This window comes from Pecten maximus, chromosome 11 (genome assembly GCF_902652985.1).
Source record: "Pecten maximus chromosome 11, xPecMax1.1, whole genome shotgun sequence".
NCBI classification, from domain to species: domain Eukaryota; kingdom Metazoa; phylum Mollusca; class Bivalvia; order Pectinida; family Pectinidae; genus Pecten; species Pecten maximus.
In genome coordinates, this window is record NC_047025.1 from 18,206,147 (window position 1) to 18,228,670 (window position 22,524).

General features: G+C 36.8%; 1 protein-coding gene across 1 annotated transcript in view; it reads left to right on the forward strand.

Annotated features, from left to right (window-relative positions):
• The window catches only part of LOC117337185, a 207,918-nt gene that overhangs the window by 162,954 nt on the left and 22,440 nt on the right, over nt 1–22,524 (forward strand). The window contains exon 5 of the mRNA XM_033898034.1: nt 3,707–3,742. Coding sequence (XP_033753925.1) covers nt 3,707–3,735 — 29 coding nt within the window. The 3' untranslated portion in view covers nt 3,736–3,742. The remainder of the gene's footprint in view (nt 1–3,706; nt 3,743–22,524) is intronic.

Consider the following 22,524-nt stretch of genomic DNA (forward strand, 5'->3'; position numbering starts at 1 on the left):
ACATACAACTAGTCATACATCACATACAACTAGTCATACATCACATACAACTAGTCATACACCTCATACAACTAGTCATATGTCACACACCACTAGTCATACATCACATACAACTAGTCATACATCACACACCACTAGTCATATGTCACATACCACTAGTCATATGTCACACACCACTAGTCATATGTCACACACCACTAGTCATATGTCACACACCACTAGTCATATGTCACACACCACTTGTCATATGTCAAATACAATTAGTAAAAACAAAAATAAATAATTCTGAGGCTCATTACAAGTCCATTGTTTAATTATTTCAATCATCCTCACTAGGTCAAGATAATGTGTGATACTGGTAATATGAAATAAGCAGCTCTATACAAGATGTACAAGTGTTTGTTTTCAGCATTCCTAAACAGGGTTTTATATTTGGGGTCACCGCAATAGCAACAAGGTCAAGGTTGTCTTCTGAAATCTTCACCCAATTTCTTATTTCCTTCATGTGTAGCAAAACAGTGATTCAAGGGTTTTACAGTCTCAGATTAATATATAAATTATACTCTTTAAGACCATGTATGAAAATCTGTAGAAATGTCAGAAATTGAGTCAAAATGATTCAATAAGTAATCAATAGTAGAAATAATAGGATTTATATATTTGCTATTTCCAGAGTCGTAGACATTAAAATATTCCTTCTTAAATTTCCGCTAAACCAAATTGTCATATTTATTGTAGATCTACAGTTAGTTTAATTCCGTTGCCGAGCAACCGTTATATTACCAGGGTGATTTGGGGCTGGTGATGATTTATGCATGCTGTTGTCTGGGGATGGGATGAAGTAACTCTTGTTTATTACATTAGTATGATATCTACAGAAATCAAAATTGCATTGTGGGCAAGGCAGAAAACATATCATAAAGTATGCTTTGATAGTGATGTAATCTGCCATTGTATTGATGAGTTGGGAAGATTGCCCTGAAAATATCAGAGCGTCAAAAGTGATTATTCCTCAAAGACCCTGCATATGAACAGAGATTAATCTTAATCGGTATCCGATTTCTGGGCCCTCTGCATACACAGCAAACAAACTTTCATAGAAAACCATAGCTATCTGGTCCACTAATTGCAAATTAGTTATCAGTGTCAGTTTCCGTTTGCGCCAGTGATGGACCCCAGACCCATTCTCCAGTGGGCAGAACACAGGACACGATTGCCAACTCAAGACATCTGAAAAAATTCAACCCATTGATTGTATGTAATTTTCTCAGACAGAACATTAATAGCAATTTATGTGTAACGTTGGGACAGAGTTCCCTAAGTGGATATTAAAGCTAAAATAATGAGTGGAGAGGTCTAATACATCCTGGATTCCTATGTTTTTTTCAATCTTGTCTAAATGTTATAGAACTTTGACTAGACCTGGCCCGCTGACAATTAATGTGTAATTACGTCTCGGATCAACTACAGCCTCTGACTCTCGCCTACTTGTCTCATTTTTTTACCATTGTCCGTTGGCATTTATTATCGTTGATCATCGGTGGGTTATGTACGGTGGTTTGCTGATTGCTACAAAAATCAAGATAGATTTATAGGTTATTTCTCTGTGACGCACTACTTAACATCATCAAAATTGTGCATCAGCGACTCGTAGTAATTTTCATAACATTTCATTTGCACTAATACTTTAAGTCAAACAAGACGGGACCAAATACAGACCTGTTACTCTCGTTTATCTTGGCGGGCCGGAGACTGTCAGATTTCCAATTCCAGCTCGCATCAAAACCCAGTTGATGTAATTAAAACACATGATCGAGTGCCAATCCTGAGATGTGTTTGCTAAATATAAGAAATATTAGATATAGGGAAGAGTCATTACACTTAATTCCACTGATTCATTGTATTTATAAGGCACGGTTATTTCTCTTATTTGCGTATGAATAAATGATATTGTTGATAAAATGAATCAGAACGCGACTACATTGGGGGGGAAATGACTTCCCTTCACAAAAACACATATACCCCAATCGTGGCGGAATTAATGTTATTGTACCATGATGGGCAGTACCAATCAGCGACGCGCCATTGCCGTCACGTTATCGCCAAGATACCAATTATAGATGGTAAAATTGTCTAAGTATCGCGGTACAAAGGGTTTGAAAATTTCTGTGGTAAATCTGTTTTGAATAATGATACCATAGTGTAATACATGATTTTTGAATTAAGATAAAGAAATATTAGCATTTTGGCAAATGTCATTATACATCCTGCATTTTTAACAGATTTTGATAAGAGTGTCAGTTGTCTGAGAAATCTCAGCATATTCAGTCTCCCTTCTTTATGCTTAATTGTCCTGGATCAAAAGGGGGCGCCAGTAGTTTAAAGGGGGCGCCAGTAGTTTAAAGGGGGCGCCAGTAGTTTATGGCGATGACAATGGTACAACTAATGCCTAATTATTTTTAGAATATAAACTTTATCTATTTTAAAACAATCGTTATACCAACTTCTATTAATTACTCTCGTAAGCCCGGATTGAAAAGACGTGAGGGGTCTTATTGTGGGAGGAAACTGGAGCATTTTGAGGATGATCAGAAAACAATATGGCCACCAGAATGCTGTTTCCTTTGGATCCTAGTTATCCATGTTTTATTTTGAGACTGATTGAAAAAACTAGATAGCTGACAGGCAACCATTTTGAATTGTGATTGTTGATTTTATTGTTATCGCTATTTCTCAGAAAAATCTTCATGGATCTTATAGGCATTGTATTGTAGTATGAGGTGTAGAGATATGCTTGCAGATAAAGATTATGTAGTTTGAGGAATACTGTCAGATGTTAATTTCCTTATCTCACTTACATAGTATTAATTCTGTTTTGAGTTTGAGATAACGGGTTTCCCCTGAGTTTGAGATCTGGGGATCTCCCATGAGTTTGAGATGAGGGGATTTCCCCTGAGTTTGAGATCTGGGGATCTCCCCTGAGTTTGAGATGAGGGGATTTCCCCTGAGTTTGAGATCTGGGGATCTCCCCTGAGTTTGAGATGAGGGGACTTCCCTGAGTTTGAGATGAGGGAATCTCCCCTGAGTTTGAGATGAGGGGACTTCCCCTGAGTTTGAGATGAGGGGATTTCCCCTGAGTTTGAGATCTGGGGATCTCCCCTGAGTTTGAGATGAGGGGACTTCCCTGAGTTTGAGATGAGGAAATCTCCCCTGAGTTTGAGATGAGGGGACTTCCCCTTGTGTTTGAGATGAGGGAATCTCCCCTGAGTTTGAGATGAGGGGACTTCCCTGAGTTTGAGATGAGGGGATTTCCCCTGAGTTTGAGATCTGGGGATCTCCCCTGAGTTTGAGATGAGGGGACTTCCCTGAGTTTGAGATGAGGGAATCTCCCCTGAGTTTGAGATGAGAGGACTTCCCCTGAGTTTGAGATGAGGGGACTTCCCCTGAGTTTGAGATGAGGGAATCTCCCCTGAGTTTGAGATCAGGGGATCTTCCAGTCACACCAGTGAAATGATGTCACACCAACAATGCATGGATATCACATCACCAACCTATAGTTATATGTCTTGACAAAACTGCCATGTCTCTCAGGGAAGAAATCTCTAACGTGATGTTGAGATCCACTATCTCTCCTAAAGGGAAGGATTCTAGATATTACTCTGTATTTGAGAAAATACATATGAACAAAATTACTGATTTTTTGTAGGTTTTCAATGTCTGTCAAAGCTGCAGTAGTCCACAGGTAAAAATTAAATGTTGTCTTTCTACTTTTCACAAACAACTTTCATCTTATATGTTTGGCTTGTAGCTTTCTGCATAGAAACTTTAGTGTGTGTTATATACTTCTTTTTATTTTCTTCCCCAGCTTTGAGTATTAACTAACCTGTCTGATCATTCCTAACTAGAATCCTGTACGGGACGGGTACATGTGAACAGACAGGCACAGCGTGTATTTGCATGTAACAAAAAATGTGTATTATTAGTAGGAATATCCTACTGAATTAATTCATTTCTTTTTTTTTTTGCATGCAAAGAGTGAATTTAATCTTTTCAAGCTGTGTGTGCATATATGTCTGTTTTTGTGTTTATGTATATAAGATAATGTCTTTTCCTGCATGTATATATATGTAACATCATGTGAAATTCACCCTGTGCACGTCCTATAAGTATTTACATAATTGGAAGTCGCGACAAGAATTTTTCATCCTCTTGCTTGGAAATGAGATTGAAATGTGTTACATAAAATTGACAGATTATCATCATGTGTCAATAGGAGCGTACTAGTCAGTGTTAACGGGTCTGGATGGCAGATACGGCCTTGGCTTGTCAGCTTATACAGCATACAACTGGCATACAATGTCTTCTTGCTTAAAATACTAGTCCCTGTGTTGCAAGAGCTGCCACAGAGCCAAGAACTCAACACCTGCTGTCTTGAAAGTCCTACCTAACTTGAGAGAACACTGTACTTTTGTATTGTACTTTGAAGATGAGCACCTATTTTAAATAATTAACATTGTTAAGTTATCTCCCTTTCCTTATACATGGAGGGTGTAACAGGTGTCTGCCTTTAATATCTGTCTGCCAAGCTGATGTCAATACACTATCTCAGTATGACTTTGTAATTAGCTTTGCTGTCTTAGTATGACTTTGTAGTTAGCCTCGCTATCTTAGTATGACTTTGTAGTTCGCCTCGTTATCTAACTAAGTTTGACTGTAGTTAGCCTCATTATCTTAATATGACTTTGTAGTTAGCCTCGTTATCTCAGTATGACTTTGTAGTTAGTCTCGTTATCTTAGTATGACTTTGTAGTTAGTCTCGTTATCTCAGTATGAATTTGTAGTTCGCCTCGTTATCTCAGTATGACTTTGTAGTTAGCCTCGTTATCTTAGTATGACTTTGTAGTTAGTCTCGTTATCTTATTATATGACTTTGTAGTTAGCCTCGTTATCTTATTATGACTTTGTAGTTCGCCTCGCTATCTTAGTATGACTTTGTAGTTAGCCTCGTTATCTTAGTATGACTTTGTAGTTAGCCTCGTTATCTTATTATGACTTTGTAGTTAGCCTCGTTATCTTAGTATGACTTTGTAGTCAGCCTCATTATCTTATTATGACTTTGTAGTTAGCCTCGTTATCTCAGTATGAATTTGTAGTTCGCCTCGTTATCTCAGTATGACTGTAGTTAGCCTCGTTATCTTAATATGACTTTGTAGTTAGCCTCGTTATCTTAGTATGACTTTGTAGTTAGCCTCGTTATCTTAGTATGACTTTGTAGTTAGCCTCGTTATCTTAGTATGACTTTGTAGTTTGTCTCTTTATCTTAGTATGACTTTGTAGTTAGCCTCGTTATCTTATTATGACTTTGTAGTTAGCCTCGTTATCTCAGTATGACTTTGTAGTTAGCCTCGTTATCTTAGTATGACTTTGTAGTTAGCCTCGTTATCTTAGTATGACTTTGTAGTTAGCCTCGCTATCTTAGTATGACTTTGTAGTTAGTCTCGTTATCTTATTATGACTTTGTAGTTAGCCTCGTTATCTTAGTATGACTTTGTAGTTAGTCTGGCTATCTTAGTATGACTTTGTAGTTAGCCTCGTTATCTTAGTAGGACTTTGTAGTTAGCCTCGTTATCTTATTATGACTTTGTAGTTAGCCTCGTTATCTCAGTATGACTTTGTAGTTAGCCTCGTTATCTTAGTATGACTTTGTAGTTAGCCTCGTTATCTTAGTATGACTTTGTAGTTAGCCTCGTTATCTTAGTATGACTTTGTAGTTAGTCTCGTTATCTTATTATGACTTTGTAGTTAGCCTCGTTATCTTAGTATGACTTTGTATTTAGTCTGGCTATCTTAGTATGACTTTGTAGTTAGCCTCGTTATCTTAGTATGACTTTGTAGTTAGCCTCATTATCTTAATATGACTTTGTAGTTAGCCTCGTTATCTTATTATGACTTTGTAGTTAGCCTCGTTATCTTATTATGACTTTGTAGTTAGCCTCGTTATCTTATTATGACTTTGTAGTTAGCCTCGTTATCTTATTATGACTTTGTAGTTAGCCTCGTTATCTTAGTATGACTTTGTAGTTAGCCTCGTTATCTTAGTATGACTTTGTAGTTAGTCTCGTTATCTTATTATGACTTTGTAGTTAGCCTCGTTATCTTAGTATGACTTTGTATTTAGTCTGGCTATCTTAGTATGACTTTGTAGTTAGCCTCGTTATCTTAGTATGACTTTGTAGTTAGCCTCATTATCTTAATATGACTTTGTAGTTAGCCTCGTTATCTTATTATGACTTTGTAGTTAGCCTCGTTATCTTATTATGACTTTGTAGTTAGTCTCGTTATCTTATTATGACTTTGTAGTTAGCCTAGTTATCTCAGTATGACTTTGTAGTTAGCCTCGCTATCTTAGTATGACTTTGTAGTTAGCCTCGCTATCTTAGTATGACTTTGTAGTTAGCCTCGTTATCTTATTATGACTTTGTAGTTAGTCTCGTTATCTTAGTATGACTTTGTAGTTCGCCTCGCTATCTTATTATGACTTTGTAGTTAGCCTCGTTATCTTAATATGACTTTGTAGTTAGTCTGGCTATCTTAATATGACTTTGTAGTTAGCCTCGCTATCTTAGTATGACTTTGTAGTTAGCCTCGTTATCTTAGTATGACTTTGTAGTCAGTCTCGTTATCTTAGTATGACTTTGTAGTCAGTCTCGTTATCTCAGTATGACTTTGTAGTTAGCCTCGTTATCTTAGTATGACTTTGTAGTTAGTCTCGTTATCTCAGTATGACTTTGTAGTTAGTCTCGTTATCTTAGTATGACTTTGTAGTTCGCCTCGTTGTCTAACTAAGTTTGACTGTAGTTAGCCTCGTTATCTTATTATGACTTTGTAGTTAGTCTCGTTATCTCAGTATGACTTTGTAGTCAGCCTCGTTATCTTATTATGACTTTGTAGTTAGCCTCGTTATCTTAGTATGACTTTGTAGTTAGCCTCGTTATCTTAGTATGACTTTGTAGTTAGCCTCGTTATCTTATTATGACTTTGTAGTTAGTCTCGTTATCTCAGTATGACTTTGTAGTTCGCCTCGTTATCTCAGTATGACTGTAGTCAGCCTCGTTATCTTAGTATGACTTTGTAGTTAGTCTCGTTATCTCAGTATGACTTTGTAGTCAGCCTCGTTATCTTATTATGACTTTGTAGTTAGTCTCATTATCTCAGTATGACTTTGTAGTTAGCCTCGTTATCTTAGTATGACTTTGTAGTCAGCCTCGTTATCTTAGTATGACTTTGTAGTTAGCCTCGTTATCTCAGTATGACTTTGTAGTTAGCCTTCTTATCTCAGTATGACTTTGTAGTTAGCCTCGTTATCTTAGTATGACTTTGTAGTTAGCCTCGCTATCTTAGTATGACTTTGTAGTTAGCCTCGTTATCTTATTATGACTTTGTAGTTAGCCTCGTTATCTTAGTATGACTTTGTAGTTAGCCTCGTTATCTTAGTATGACTTTGTAGTTAGCCTCGCTATCTTAGTATGACTTTGTAGTTAGCCTCGTTATCTTAGTATGACTTTGTAGTTAGCCTCGTTATCTCAGTATGACTTTGTAGTTAACCTCGTTATCTCAGTATGACTTTGTAGTTAACCTCGTTATCTTAGTATGACTTTGTAGTTAGCCTCGTTATCTTATTATGACTTTGTAGTTAGTCTCTTTATCTTAGTATGACTTTGTAGTTAGTCTCTTTATCTTAGTATGACTTTGTAGTTAACCTCGTTATCTCAGTATGACTTTGTAGTTAGCCTCGTTATCTCAGTATGACTTTGTAGTTAGCCTCGTTATCTAGCTAAGTTTGACTGTAGTTAGCCTTGTTATCTAGCTAAGTTTGACTGTAGTTAGCCTCGTTATGTCAGTATGACTTTGTAGTTAGCCTCGATATCTAACTAAGTTTGACTGTAGTTAGCCTTGTTATGTAGCTAAGTTTGACTGTAGTTAGCCTCGTTATCTAACTAAGTTTGACTGTAGTTAGCCTCGTTATCTAGCTAAGTTTGACTGTAGTTAGCCTCGTTCATCAAGGAGGAAGTAGGGAATTCCTCACGGTGTATAATTATATCATTACCATATATTGTTATGTACCAAGATGATCATAAACAATATTGTAGTCACCTGTTATGTAGATCCTCATTTCTTTACAGACCATTCATGAGAAACTAGATTTTCCAGATTGAACATGAGATATGTTGAATTTAATGTGCAGCAAAACAGTCAATAAAAGTTTTGCAAAAATGATCTGCCAAGACAACTTGTTTTAAATTCACTAATACTACAACCATAGGATTGTCATAACTCAGTATATGTATATGCTCAGTATATGTATATGTCTGATATCTGTCTGAGACTTTACAGCAAAATGGTTGCTGTATAAAATCCAAAATCACTAGTATTAGAAGTGCCATTGACTGACCATTCAGAAAAGACATTTTTGAAACTTGTCAGTATTAAATGTCATTTTGATTTTTAAATATATGCTAATACTATATACAGCAGGTAAGGGAGGCAGGTGAATCATACCAATTAAAGTGATTCAAATGTCCCTTCATGCAACTCAAAAGTTTATCAGTTTGTTGCCAAGCTTCAGTTGCATTGGTAATTCAATTATTCCCAGTAAATCTTCTGTGTAATTTTGTTTTCGAGGTAAGTGTTGAAAAGCTTAATGTTAAGTGTTATCACATAAAAAAAATATCAACAAAATAAATCAGGAATTTATTGGAATTTTTTCACATATCTTTATGTAAAAAAAATCTGCAGTATTTTTATTGTACTTAAGTGTAAGACTAGTACATGTTTATATATATAGAAATCTAGATAACATTGTTATAGGTACATATTGACTTGTGGCTATGAACTCCATCAGGACAAGGAGGTATTACAGTGCATGTTTACAAACCCGACTGGGATTAAAACCGAGATCACTGACCATAAAATCTAAAATTGTAGTCGATGGCTTGATACCCTGGAGAACAATATGACCACAGGTTTTATTTTTTTATAAAAAAAGGAGTATCTTTTAAGGGTCAAACAGAAATCCCTTAAGGGCATAAATTTAAACACTTAAATTTGGTATAGGGAGTAGATGTATGGTGTCAGAGGTGTTTTATGGCCGTGTAAAATATGTTGGCTTGTAGCTGCTAATAGCTTTTCAGGGAGTAGCCGGCATACTCCAAAGAAGCTGAAATTACAGTTTGTGTGAGATTTCTGCCATGTATTACATTGATTTGCTTGTGTGTGTTTTTTTCCTTTGGTGTCTGACCTCATTTTAAACACTTGTCTGTATCACAGTATACTTGTGTTTAAAGGGAGGTAACCGCTACACACAGCAGCTGCCATCAAAAGGAATTCTATATCTTTAATATTGAATTTTCACTTGGATTTTTTGATTCGGTGTACTTTCCTCAGAAGTCTTAAAGCTTACTTACCCTTGGTAGTGACTTAAAGTATGTTTTGTAGTTTGATTACTTTCTTAATAAATAATTTGAAAATAACAGAAAAATAATTGTAATTCATGTACATAGTCAACAGTTCTAGACAGGCAGGTATTTTTCTTCAGGAACAGGATTGATAGTAAGAAAACTACACCATATATAAATCTGCAATGCAGATAATGAAATTGACTAAAACCAATAAAAACACAAAGATTAATTTTCATATTACATAATCATAATCAATACAGAAAATTCATCATATCTGATTTTTAGAATGCTACATGCATTTGTAAACAGTATTTTTGAAAGTGAAAGTTAATCTTACTCATTAGTACGATTCAATGATAACATCAATATGGCCTGTTTTGTTTGTGACATGTTTTTACTGGTTGTCTAATTTCCTCAGCGAAGGTTTCACTCCAGATTCCATATCATCTTCGTACTGAGGTCGTGGCCACAAATGTCACAGAAGGACATCTTCGATCATCTGACAACATTTATCCCCTAATAAGGCTTTCTGTGATCTTACCAATTAATTATAAAACAGTAGGTATGCCATTAATGATCCAGATAGATATATAACGCCTGGCTGTGTGGAGTGATGGCACCTGTGATTCATGGGATAGGTGACATTCCCCCTCATTAACTCCCAGCTTTATTATCATAGAAGACAGGAATAAAGTCAGACCAGCTATCAATACCGTCTATATTCTTGTGGCAGCTGCTGAAAAGAATTTCAGTTTTTTTTAAATGTCATTTAACATACGTAGTAATCCTGTTATATAAAACAACTCAGTACATGTATGTCAATGGCTACAATGGTATCAGACTCCGCATCTTTATCTCAATGGTCCAAGTAACATTCAACCCAATTTGAATGGCTTTCAAAATTACCAGTTTGGTACAAGTAATATTTTGACACAAATTCAATGGCCCTCAATGTTAACATTTTGTTACAAGTAACATTTAAATTGGTACAAATTCAATGGCCCTCAAAATTAACATTTTGGTGCCAAATGAATGGCCCAAAAAATTGCCATTTAGGTACCAAATGAACGGCCCAAAATATTACTATTTTGGTTCACATTGCATGGCCCTCGGCACCTGGACCATTTTGTTCTGCAGGTAAAATTTGGCACAAATTTCACAGCTTATGCCCAAGCAATGTTTGGCACTAACTTAATTTATGGCCCTGACCTTAAAATACCACAGCCTCATCATCACTGTCTTGGTGAAGCTTGGGTTTAGTCACTTAAATATATCATACTTATAAGTTTGGGAAATATTGATGCATGACATTGATTCTTTTGAAATTAGCATTCCTGGAGACAGCTAGGATATTTATAACATAAAACTAGAGAATTCCTGGAGACAGGATATCTATATAACATAAAACTAGAGAATTCCTGGAGACAGCTAGGATATCTATAACATAAAACTAGAGAATTCCTGGAGACAGGATATCTATATAACATAAAACTAGAGAATTCCTGGAGACAGGATATCTATATAACATAAAACTAGAGAATTCCTGGAGACAGGATATCTATATAACATAAAACTAGAGAATTCCTGAAGACAGCTAGGATATATATAACATAAAACTAGAGAATTCCTGGAGACAGGATATCTATATAACATAAAACTAGAGAATTCCTGGAGACAGGATATCTATAACATAAAACTAGAAAATTCCTGGAGACAGGATATCTATAACATAAAACTAGAGAATTCCTGGAGACAGGATATCTATATAACATAAAACTAGAGAATTCCTGGAGACAGGATATCTATATAACATAAAACTAGAGAATTCCTGGAGACAGGATATCTATATAACATAAAACTAGAGAATTCCTGGAGACAGCTAGGATATCTATAACATAAAACTAGAGAATTCCTGGAGACAGGATATCTATAACATAAAACTAGAGAATTCCTGGAGACAGGATATCTATAACATAAAACTAGAGAATTCCTGGAGACAGGATATCTATAACATAAAACTAGAGAATTCCTGGAGACAGGATATCTATATAACATAAAACTAGAGAATTCCTGGAGACAGGATATCTATATAACATAAAACTAGAGAATTCCTGGAGACAGGATATCTATATAACATAAAACTAGAGAATTCCTGGAGACAGGATATCTATATAACATAAAACTAGAGAATTCCTGGAGACAGGATATCTATAACATAAAACTAGAGAATTCCTGGAGACAGGATATCTATATAACATAAAACTAGAGAATTCCTGGAGACAGGATATCTATAACATAAAACTAGAGAATTCCTGGAGACAGGATATCTATATAACATAAAACTAGAGAATTCCTGGAGACAGGATATCTATATAACATAAAACTAGAGAATTCCTGGAGACAGCTAGGATATATATAACATAAAACTAGAGAATTCCTGGAGACAGGATATCTATATAACACAAAACTAGAGAATTCCTGGAGACAGGATATCTATAACATAAAACTAGAAAATTCCTGGAGACAGGATATCTATAACATAAAACTAGAGAATTCCTGGAGACAGGATATCTATATAACATAAAACTAGAGAATTCCTGGAGACAGGATATCTATAACATAAAACTAGAGAATTCCTGGAGACAGGATATCTATATAACATAAAACTAGAGAATTCCTGGAGACAGCTAGGATATCTATAACATAAAACTGGAGAATTCCTGGAGACAGCTAGGACATCTATAACATAAAACTAGAGAATTCCTGGAGACAGGATATCTATAACATTAAACTAGAGAATTCCTGGAGACAGGATATCTATACAACATAAAACTGGAGAATTCCTGGAGACAGGATATCTATAACATAAAACTAGAGAATTCCTGGAGACAGGATATCTAGAGAATTCCTGGAGACAGGATATCTATAACATAAAACTAGAGAATTCCTGGAGACAGGATATCTATAACATAAAACTAGAGAATTCCTGGAGACAGAATATCTATATAACATAAAACTAGAGAATTCCTGGAGACAGGATATCTATAACATAAAACTAGAGAATTCCTGGAGACAGGATATCTATATAACATAAAACTAGAGAATTCCTGGAGACAGGATATCTATATAACATAAAACTAGAGAATTCCTGGAGACAGGATATCTATATAACATAAAACTAGAGAATTCCTGGAGACAGGATATCTATATAACATAAACGATATCTATATAACATAAAACTAGAGAATTCCTGGAGACAGGATATCTATATAACATAAAACTAGAGAATTCCTGGAGACAGAATATCTATATAACATAAAACTAGAGAATTCCTGGAGACAGGATATCTATAACATAAAGCTAGAGAATTCCTGGAGACAGGATATCTATATAACATAAACGATATCTATATAACATAAAACTAGAGAATTCCTGGAGACAGGATATCTATATAACATAAAACTAGAGAATTCCTGGAGATAGAATATCAGTAATATATAAAACTGGAGATAGAATATCAGTAATATATAAAACACGGAAGAACCCTCATGAAGACAGGCAGAAAATATTTGTTAAGATAGGGAAAACCACATTTCAGCTGAAAAAAGGGAGTTTTTTTTTATTGACCTACTATGGAAGAGCTGTCCCCCAAAACAATCTAACTAACCCTTCATGGCATGCAATATTCATAATAGCAGACCTAAGCAGCATGCCTTTTAATTAATCTTATTTGATTATAGTGTCTCTGTAATGGAGTCCCGATTCTATCTGACTGGTTTTAATGTTTAAATTGCCATCTTGATAACAGGAGAGCTATTTCCTTATTTGGTTATGCTTGCTAATTCATTATCTCTGACATACACTGATGGTCCCATTGATCATAATGTTAAACTATTACAGAGGCAACTTTCCCACAGGAATTTAAAAATGTTTGCTATCAGTTTTATATGACGAATGTCCTAAATATGGATTAATTACTTAACAAAAGAAAATTTAAAGTACACAGCAGAAATTATAGGCTAAGTCTCTTGATGATTATTCATGCACTTTAGAACGGAACATTAAATCTTGGATACTCTTGTCATCGGTACTGTTATGTTACAGAGATTAAAAGATTTAATAGAAATGTATAAACCTATTAAATTCATTGTCTTCTAAAATTATTAAGAAGAAATAATTCTTTCATACAAAGATTATATGGACATTAAGATTTGTAGAAATAAACACTGAACTGATTAATCTTCCCACAGATTGATGGGTTTGGGAAGTGTCCCTGAAACATTCCAAAATCATGCAAGGAAAATTTAGTTTAGCTTTTATCACTCAAAACCAATAACAGGAGGCAGATCTAGAACTTGTTGACCTTTGTTGACCTTTGTTGATTACTGGATTCAAACTCTGGAAGGAAGCATACAGATATGTGTAGTTGAGAATTGTGTATTCAAATATGTACATCAATATTTTTTGAGTTTTGATATCCTGCTGTAGGACCCTTGTGCCTTTTGTATTGTTAGATCAACTGTGTTTGCCCCAGTGTCAGTTTCCCAGGCAGAGAGTAGTCGGAGCAACCAACACAAGATTTCCAGGGAAGAATTCAAATGGAAAGGATGAAATAGGAGGGATCTGACAAATGGGGGTTAAAGGTCAAATGATAGTCTAGTGTCCTATTTATAATGAAGTTCTATTACTCATACCTTCCTTCACCCATTCACCTTATTGACCTTTAACCTCTGACCTCTTCTTGCTTGTAACCTATGGCCCTATCCACTTGTCATTTGTAAGCTTGGCAGCTAGCTGTGTACATGTTTGGTGATGTTGGGTGTGATGGGATTAGTTGTCTGAGGAACACTGATGGACGACACCCAGAACCTAGTCAGTGACAGGGTACAATATTTATGGCTCTTTCGGAAATGCTTTCAAAATTATCACAGTTGAAAGGTGACTGATGAAGCATGAAATATGCTGTAATATAACAAAAAAATGTTACTTAGATAAAAAAAATTATTGTAGAGTACATGCCACCCTAATAAGAATCGTTTCCAATTTTCTGACCATATTTCCTCATCTGGCTTTCTACTGCTATTGAAGAGGATAAGTGTTTCTGCCCCATCTGTTTGTCCTTCTATGTATCACCTTTCTAGGACAGGTGATATACTTGGTCTTTTACAACTGTCAATTTTTGCATGGAGTTGCTCTTGGAATGGCAGTGTTGCCTCTCTAAAACCAAAATTGTTGGTGTAATCAGTATATATATATGGAGGTCAGAAGGGTCAAATATGCTAAACATTTTAATGATCTTCTTCTCGCTAAGCAAAAAAGCCTAGAGACCTGATATTGGGCCTTAGCATGCTGGGGGGGGGGGGGGGGGGGGGGGGGCATTCTTCTATCTTTTTGTCAGCCTTTGCTCAATACTTGTCAGCTGAGCCAAATTACCTGGAACAACTTGTTACAACTGGATTAGCATACCATGTCAGGATCGAAGTCGAAGAGTAACTCCTGCATATATGTTGGTCAAAAAATATACAGTGCTGCATCAATAGATCATGACTTGAGATGTTCTGATAAAAATCATTGATGCATGGGTCAGTGATTATACCTGGATGGCCTTCCCGCTTTAAGGACTATACACACAAGGTCAAGGTCACAAAAATAAATCAATATCATTTTTTTTGTAATACTTGATTAGAAGACAGGTCAGGGTATACTGCTAGGATACATTAACCACCATATGTAACCACGGTTAGACAGGGTATACTGCTAGGATACATTAACCACCATATGTAACCATGGTTAGACAGGGTATACTGCTAGGATACATTAACCACCATATGTAACCATGGTTAGAGGACAGGGTATACTGTTAGGATACATTAACCACCATATGTAACCATGGTTAGAGGACAGTTTATACTGCTAGGATACATTAACCACTCTATGTAACCATGGTTAGAGGACAGGACAGGATATACTACTAGGATATATTAACCAACATATGTAACCATGGTTAGACAGGGTATACTGCTAGGATACATTAACCACCATATGTAACCATGGTTAGAGGACAGTTTATACTGCTAGGATACATTAACCACTGTATGTAACCATGGTTAGAGGACAGGACAGGGTATACTGCTAGGATACATTAACCACCATATGTAACCATGGTTAGAGGACAGGGCAGGGTATACTACTAGGATACATTAACCACCATATGTAACCATGGTTAGAAGACAGGTCAGGGTATACTGCTAGGATACATTAACCACCATATGTAACCATGGTTAGAAGACAGGACAGGGTATACTACTAGGATACATTAACCACTGTATGTAACCATGGTTAGAGGACAGGACATTGTATACTGCTAGGATTCATTAACCACCATATGTAACCATGGTTAGAGGACAGGGTATACTGCTAGGATACATTAACCACTGTATGTAACCATGGTTAGACAGGGTATACTACTAGGATACATTAACCACCATATGTAACCATGGTTAGAGGACAGGACAGGGTATACTGCTAGGATACATTAACCACCATATGTAACCATGGTTAGAGGACAGGACAGGGTATACTGCTAGGATACATTAACCACCATATGTAACCATGGTTAGAAGACAGGACAGCTATACTACTAGGATGCATTAACCAACATATGTAACCATGGTTAGAGGACAGGTCAGGGTATACTACTAGGATACATTAACCACCATATGTAACCATGGTTAGAGGACAGGACAGGGTATACTACTAGGATACATTAACCACCATATGTAACCATGGTTAGACAGGGTATACTGCTAGGATACATTAACCACCATATGTAACCATGGTTAGAGGACAGGGTATACTGTTAGGATACATTAACCACCATATGTAACCATGGTTAGAGGACAGTTTATACTGCTAGGATACATTAACCACTGTATGTAACCATGGTTAGAGGACAGGACAGGATATACTACTAGGATATATTAACCAACATATGTAACCATGGTTAGACAGGGTATACTGCTAGGATACATTAACCACCATATGTAACCATGGTTAGAGGACAGTTTATACTGCTAGGATACATTAACCACTGTATGTAACCATGGTTAGAGGACAGGACAGGGTATACTACTAGGATACATTAACCACCATATGTAACCATGGTTAGAGGACAGGACAGGGTATACTACTAGGATACATTAACCACCATATGTAACCATGGTTAGAAGACAGGTCAGGGTATACTGCTAGGATACATTAACCACCATATGTAACCATGGTTAGAAGACAGGACAGGGTATACTACTAGGATACATTAACCACTGTATGTAACCATGGTTAGAGGACAGGACATTGTATACTGCTAGGATTCATTAACCACCATATGTAACCATGGTTAGAGGACAGGGTATACTGCTAGGATACATTAACCACTGTATGTAACCATGGTTAGACAGGGTATACTACTAGGATACATTAACCACCATATGTAACCATGGTTAGAGGACAGGACAGGGTATACTGCTAGGATACATTAACCACCATATGTAACCATGGTTAGAGGACAGGACAGGGTATACTGCTAGGATACATTAACCACCATATGTAACCATGGTTAGAAGACAGGACAGCTATACTACTAGGATGCATTAACCAACATATGTAACCATGGTTAGAGGACAGGTCAGGGTATACTACTAGGATACATTAACCACCATATGTAACCATGATTAGAGGACAGGACAGGGTATACTACTAGGATACATTAACCACCATATGTAACCATGGTTAGAGGACAGGACAGGGTATATTGCTAGGATACATTAACCACCATATGTAACCATGGTTAGAGGACAGGGTATACTGCTAGGATACATTAACCACCATATGTAACCATGGTTAGAGGACAGGTCAGGGTATACTGCTAGGATACATTAACCACTGTATGTAACCATGGTTAGAGGACAGGGTATACTGCTAGGATACATTAACCACCATATGTAACCATGGTTAGAAGACAGGACAGGGTATACTACTAGGATACATTAACCACCATATGTAACCATGGTTAGAGGACAGGTTATACTACTAGGATACATTAACCACTGTATGTAACCATGGTTAGAGGACAGGACAGGGTATACTGCTAGGATACATTAACCACTGTATGTAACCATGGTTAGAGGACAGGTCAGGGTATACTACTAGGATACATTAACCACTATATGTAACCATGGTTAGAGGACAGGACAGGGTATACTACTAGGATACATTAACCACCATATGTAACCATGGTTAGACAGGGTATACTGCTAGGATACATTAACCACTATATGTAACCATGGTTAGAGGACAGGACAGGGTATACTACTAGGATACATTAACCACCATATGTAACCATGGTTAGAGGACAGGTTATACTACTAGGATACATTAACCACCATATGTAACCATGGTTAGAGGACAGGTCAGGGTATACTACTAGGATACATTAACCACCATATGTAACCATGGTTAGAGGACAGGTTATACTACTAGGATACATTAACCACCATATGTAACCATGGTTAGAGGACAGGTCAGGGTATACTGCTAGGATACATTAACCACCATATGTAACCATGGTTAGAGGACAGGACATTGTATACTACTAGGATACATTAACCACCATATGTAACCATGGTTAGACAGGGTATACTGCTAGGATACATTAACCACCATATGTAACCATGGTTAGAGGACAGGACATTGTATACTACTAGGATACATTAACCACCATATGTAACCATGGTTAGACAGGGTATACTGCTAGGATACATTAACCACCATATGTAACCATGGTTAGAGGACAGGACATTGTATACTGCTAGGATACATTAACCACTATATGTAACCATGGTTAGAGGACAGGACAGGGTATACTACTAGGATACATTAACCACCATATGTAACCATGGTTAGACAGGGTATACTGCTAGGATACATTAACCACTATATGTAACCATGGTTAGAGGACAGGTCAGGGTATACTACTAGGATACATTAACCACCATATGTAACCATGGTTAGAGGACAGGACAGGGTATACTACTAGGATACATTAACCACCATATGTAACCATGGTTAGAGGACAGGTTATACTACTAGGATACATTAACCACCATATGTAACCATGGTTAGAGGACAGGTCAGGGTATACTACTAGGATACATTAACCACCATATGTAACCATGGTTAGAGGACAGGTTATACTACTAGGATACATTAACCACCATATGTAACCATGGTTAGAGGACAGGTCAGGGTATACTGCTAGGATACATTAACCACCATATGTAACCATGGTTAGAGGACAGGACAGGTTATACTGCTAGGATACATTAACCACCATATGTAACCATGGTTAGAGGACAGGGTATACTACTAGGATACATTAACCACCATATGTAACCATGGTTAGAGGACAGGTTATACTACTAGGATACATTAACCACCATATGTAACCATGGTTAGAGGACAGGTTAGGGTATACTACTAGGATACATTAACCACTATATGTAACCATGGTTAGAGGACAGGTTATACTACTAGGATACATTAACCACCATATGTAACCATGGTTAGAGGACAGGACAGGGTATACTGCTAGGATACCTTAACCACCATATGTAACCATGGTTAGACAGGGTATACTACTAGGATACATTAACCACCATATGTAACCATGGTTAGAGGACAGGTCAGGGTATACTGCTAGGATACATTAACCACCATATGTAACCATGGTTAGAGGACAGGGTATACTGCTAGGATACATTAACCACCATATGTAACCATGATTAGACAGGGTATACAGCTAGGATACATTAACCACCATATGTAACCATGGTTAGAGGACAGGACAGTGTATACTGCTAGGATACATTAACCACCATATGTAACCATGGTTAGAGGACAGGTTATACTACTAGGATATATTAACCACCATATGTAACCATGGTTAGAGGACAGGGCAGGTTATACTACTAGGATATATTAACCACCATATGTAACCATGGTTAGAGGACAGGTTATACTACTAGGATACATTAACCACCATATGTAACCATGGTTAGAGGACAGGACAGGGTATACTACTAGGATACATTAACCACCATATGTTACCATGGTTAGAGGACAAGTTATACTACTAGGATACATTAACCACCATATGTAACCATGGTTAGAGGACAGGTCAGGGTATACTACTAGGATACACTAACCACCATATGTAACCATGGTTAGAGGACAGGTTATACTACTAGGATACATTAACCACCATATGTAACCATGGTTAGAGGACAGGACAGGTTATACTGCTAGGATACATTAACCACCATATGTAACCATGGTTAGAGGACAGGGTATACTACTAGGATACATTAACCACCATATGTAACCATGGTTAGAGGACAGGTTATACTACTAGGATACATTAACCACCATATGTAACCATGGTTAGAGGACAGGTCAGGGTATACTACTAGGATACATTAACCACCATATGTAACCATGGTTAGAGGACAGGTTATACTACTAGGATACATTAACCACCATATGTAACCATGGTTAGAGGACAGGTCAGGGTATACTGCTAGGATACATTAACCACCATATGTAACCATGGTTAGAGGACAGGACAGGTTATACTGCTAGGATACATTAACCACCATATGTAACCATGGTTAGAGGACAGGGTATACTACTAGGATACATTAACCACCATATGTAACCATGGTTAGAGGACAGGTTATACTACTAGGATACATTAACCACCATATGTAACCATGGTTAGAGGACAGGTTAGGGTATACTACTAGGATACATTAACCACCATATGTAACCATGGTTAGAGGACAGGGTATACTGCTAGGATACATTAACCACTATATGTAACCATGGTTAGAGGACAGGTCAGGGTATACTACTAGGATACATTAACCACCATATGTAACCATGGTTAGAGGACAGGTCAGGGTATACTGCTAGGATACATTAACCACCATATGTAACCATGGTTAGAGGACAGGACAGGGTATACTGCTAGGATACATTAACCACCATATGTAACCATGGTTAGACAGGGTATACTACTAGGATACATTAACCACCATATGTAACCATGGTTAGAGGACAGGACAGGGTATACTACTAGGATACATTAACCACCATATGTAACCATGGTTAGAGGACAGGACAGGGTATACTACTAGGATACATTAACCACCATATGTAACCATGGTTAGAGGACAGGACAGGGTATACTACTAGGATACATTAACCACCATATGTAACCATGGTTAGAGGACAGGGTATACTGCTAGGATACATTAACCACTGTATGTAACCATGGTTAGAGGACAGGACAGGGTATACTACTAGGATACATTAACCACCATATGTAACCATGGTTAGAGGACAGGGTATACTACTAGGATACATTAACCACCATATGTAACCCTCCTGGTTCCTGATACATCATGCAGTAAACATAGCAAAAATTAAATTGTATTCCTGATTTTGAGTAGGAAATTGAATGTGAAAACAACAAATCAAGATATCATGGATTTGAATCATAGAAAATATACTTAATGTAACCAATTTGCCCAGAAGATTTATGAAACACTTTTCACATCAAGTGTTAGGATGCTAATTTGGGAAATGTTCATGTGATCAGACAAGCCATTAACACTAGTATTGATGACAAGAGTACAATGTGGGAGAAAACTGTCGGACATTGGACACGAGATTGACCAGGGACTCCCTGCCGTTATGGGAATCAGGAAAAAAATCAGTGCGTTTGTTATTGGGCTGACCCAGGCATTACTAGCCGGTAATAATTGTACCAAATTATGGTAGCTTTCTGAGCTGGCTTTCTCACCATCCCTTTCTACACACCATCACATCAAGGCGAAGCTAATTGGGGTAAAATTTTCAATAACAGAGCTGAAGAAATCAATGCATCGCTAGTGTATTAATTGACAGGTCTTTACAAGGGTAGGTTACTGCTGGCCACTAATTAATGTGATAACTAGAAAGACCTTTCTTCAACCTTACTTAGCCTAATTAAAAGGAAATTGCAGGCAGGCGCTCTGATGGGAGTCAGTGAATTGTGTTTTAGAGATGTGCTGCCCCAGCCATTTATCTGTAGGTCGGTTCTCCCTGTCCATCATTACAGCCTGGAGAGAGATTGTTCCACCTAATCAATGCAGTCTATCACTCACTACTTATCACCATCATTTTTCTGTCATTTTCCACATCAAAACATATCCCTTGTGAAATTGCAAAAAAATATTATCCAAGGTCAAACAGCAAAATTTCAAGTATGGCTTATTAACAGATTTAATCAACTGTCATCAAGTATTTCATAAGGGCTGCGTACAAATGATTGATTATTAAAAAAAGGTTTTAAAAAACAGAGTTTTCTGAAGTTGAGTAATGCTTGTCATACTTTGGTATCTATCAGAATTTTTTCTCTTCTTGAAATTCTTTATATTTCTAACCATGTACTAAGATTGATCATTATTAAACATCAGGTTTCATTGACTTCCATCCAAATTCCTTATGTATTACACCAAACATCAGGTTGTTTCATTGACCTCCATCCAGATTCCCATTGTATTACACCAAACATCAGGTTGTTTCATTGACCTCCATCCAGATTCCCATTGTATTACACCAAACATCAGGTTGTTTCATTGACCTCCATCCAGATTCACTTTGTATTACACCAAACATCAGGTTGTTTTATTGACCTCCATCCAGATTCCCATTGTATTACACCAAACATCAGGTTGTTTCATTGACCTCCATCCAGATTCCCATTGTATTACACCAAACATCAGGTTGTTTTATTGACCTCCATCCTGATTCCCATTGTATTACACCAAACATCAGGTTGTTTTATTGACCTTCATCAATATTCCCATTGTATTACACCAACCATCAGGTTGTTTCATTGACCTCCATCCAGATTCCCATTGTATTACACCAAACATCAGGTTGTTTTATTGACCTCCATCCAGAT